Source organism: Salvia hispanica, chromosome 6 (assembly GCF_029641045.1).
Source record: "Salvia hispanica isolate PSC_SH4W2 chromosome 6, Shi_PSC_v1, whole genome shotgun sequence".
Classification (NCBI taxonomy): Eukaryota; Viridiplantae; Streptophyta; class Magnoliopsida; order Lamiales; family Lamiaceae; genus Salvia; species Salvia hispanica.
In genome coordinates this window covers 26,047,241-26,049,270 of record NC_142697.1, presented here as the reverse complement: position 1 = coordinate 26,049,270, position 2,030 = coordinate 26,047,241, and the positions used below count along the sequence as shown (strand labels likewise).

The following is a 2,030-nucleotide window of genomic DNA, read 5'->3' as shown; positions in this document are numbered from 1 at the left end:
ACCAATCTCGCGTTGCCTTTCACAATACCTTTTTCTTACTCTAGAAGCTTGGACCCCTACAGTTAGATTGGGAATGTTAGATAACATATTCTCAACAATTGTATAAATTTGATGATTTTGTTGAGAAACTCGTTCTTCCTATTGATTGAGTGCAATGGTATTTGAATCATCAAAACTTGAATCTGATGAAAGTGATGAGTTTTCACTGGAAGACATTTTTTGGAATTGGAGTAAGTAGTTGGTGTTATCTTCAAAAAGAATTCACAAGCTATTTATAAACTAAATACTATTTACAAGTGGCACAGAATTCATATTTTCACCTAGACATGTGATAGACACATTTGCAGTAATGCATGTGATATATCAATAACTTTAGTAGTATAATGCATGTGATATCTGACTCATATTTCCAACAAGACATGTGATAGACACACTTGCAGTAATGCATGTGACATATCAATCACTTTTGCCAGAACATGCATGTGATAAATAAATTACGCTTGTGACATAATAATCACTTTTTCCAGAAAATGCATGTGATAAAGAAATTACGCTTGTGACTTCTCAATCACTTTTGCCAGAAAATGCATGTGACATATTGTTTCTGAAATCCCACTTACTTTTGCATGTGATAGAGAAATAATGTTCCTGACATCTTAATAATTATTTTTACTAGTAAATGCATGTGATATCAAACTCATATCTGCAAATCCATGTGGTAAAATTTGAAGTTTGTGACATCCCACTTACTTTTGCAGAAAATTCTTGTGACACTAATTTATTTTACATAAATTTATGTTACATAAAGTGCAAACAAAGATCACACCAAATGAAGTAAATTAAGATCACACAAAACTAACATTACATAATTAAAAGCACACCATACAAATATTACTACAACTAAGATCACACCAAACTACTATTACATAACTTGTTCTCACACCAAACTCATCTCAAACTAAAAGCATTTATTTTCCAAACACAATCTCCGTTAGGTTGCGTTTCATGTCTTGATCTTCTGGGGACAAGTGTTCTTTCTCCAACAACTTAAGCAACATTCTTTGGTACATCTTCATAGAGGGCTTATCCAGCTTTTCACGTTCCAGCTGCAGTCGAGCCCTTGCTATTTCGTTCTCATTATCTTTAGCTAGCCTAAGTGCATGAAGATCTGCAACACATTGTGCATTAATAGAATCATATTGTGTTACCTTGCCTTTTCCTTTTCTTTTTGTCTTGTCTCTGCCTATAGGTCGGGAACTAGTTGAATGTCCAGATGTGGGAGTTTCCGGATTTGAAGGGACAGTATACTCGCCGGATTCAGAAGTCTTTGTCCTCTTTGAGCTGCTGCCATCCTGTTCATTAGCAAAATTTTCATTGTCAGGAAATACATGTGTTGCATCATGAACACTCCACTTCTCATGTTTACTCATAACTTCATTAAACACTATCAAATCTTGAAAGTCGTTGCCTCCGTCGCCTTTGTAGATGCTATGAGCTTCATTCTCAACATCCTGGTCGCTCATGCCACTCCTTTTTCGGGCGTTGGCAGCTCTGCAAGCAGCCACCCATTTGTTGGCATTTCCGTTAAGTCGTTTCCATCGATCCTTCAAAGAGTCCATATTTCTTTTGTTAATTTCACCTGGATTTTCTGCTTGGCAGACATGATACAATTTATGGACATTTAGCCATAATGTATCTCCCTTCTGATTTTTACCACGCACACTATCTTCGCTTGCGTAGACCCAAGAAGACATAAGTGCTATGTCTTCTTTCACACCCCAACTTAGATTTTTTGAGCTCCTCTGATTTTTGTTCGCTTGTTGGACATCTCCGAACAAATTGCGGGTGATATTTCCAGACGTGGGAATTTCAGTAGATGTAGGAATTTGGCTTAAATTTGGAGAAAATTCAAGGTTTTGTGAATACTCCGGATTTGAAAAAAATTGAGAGTTTGGATATTCTGATAATTGTTGATAATTTTGGGAATTTTGATGGTTTGAGAAACAAGGACGATAGTCTGGATAATTTGG

The 2,030-nt window shown here is 36.1% G+C and overlaps 1 protein-coding gene across 1 annotated transcript; it reads right to left on the bottom strand.

The window, feature by feature from the left end:
- Positions 1-725: 725 nt before the first annotated feature.
- Positions 726-1,523, bottom strand: LOC148923429 (uncharacterized). The gene is made up of 2 exons (XM_089059962.1): positions 1,446-1,523; positions 726-1,352 (listed from the first exon to the last, which is right to left on the bottom strand). Exons 1-2 carry the CDS (start codon positions 1,521-1,523, stop codon positions 969-971), a joined length of 462 nt encoding a protein of 153 aa, XP_088916088.1. The 3' UTR covers positions 726-968.
- Positions 1,524-2,030: the final 507 nt, after the last annotated feature.

Coding starts and splice junctions, on each gene's coding strand:
- LOC148923429 (XM_089059962.1), bottom strand. CDS start 1,523: ATGAGCGACCAGGATGTTGAGAATGAAGCTCATAGCATCTACAAAGGC. Junction 1,353..1,445: donor ACGACTTTCAAGATTTGATA/GTGTTTAATGAA, acceptor GCTAATGAACAG/GATGGCAGCAGCTCAAAGAG.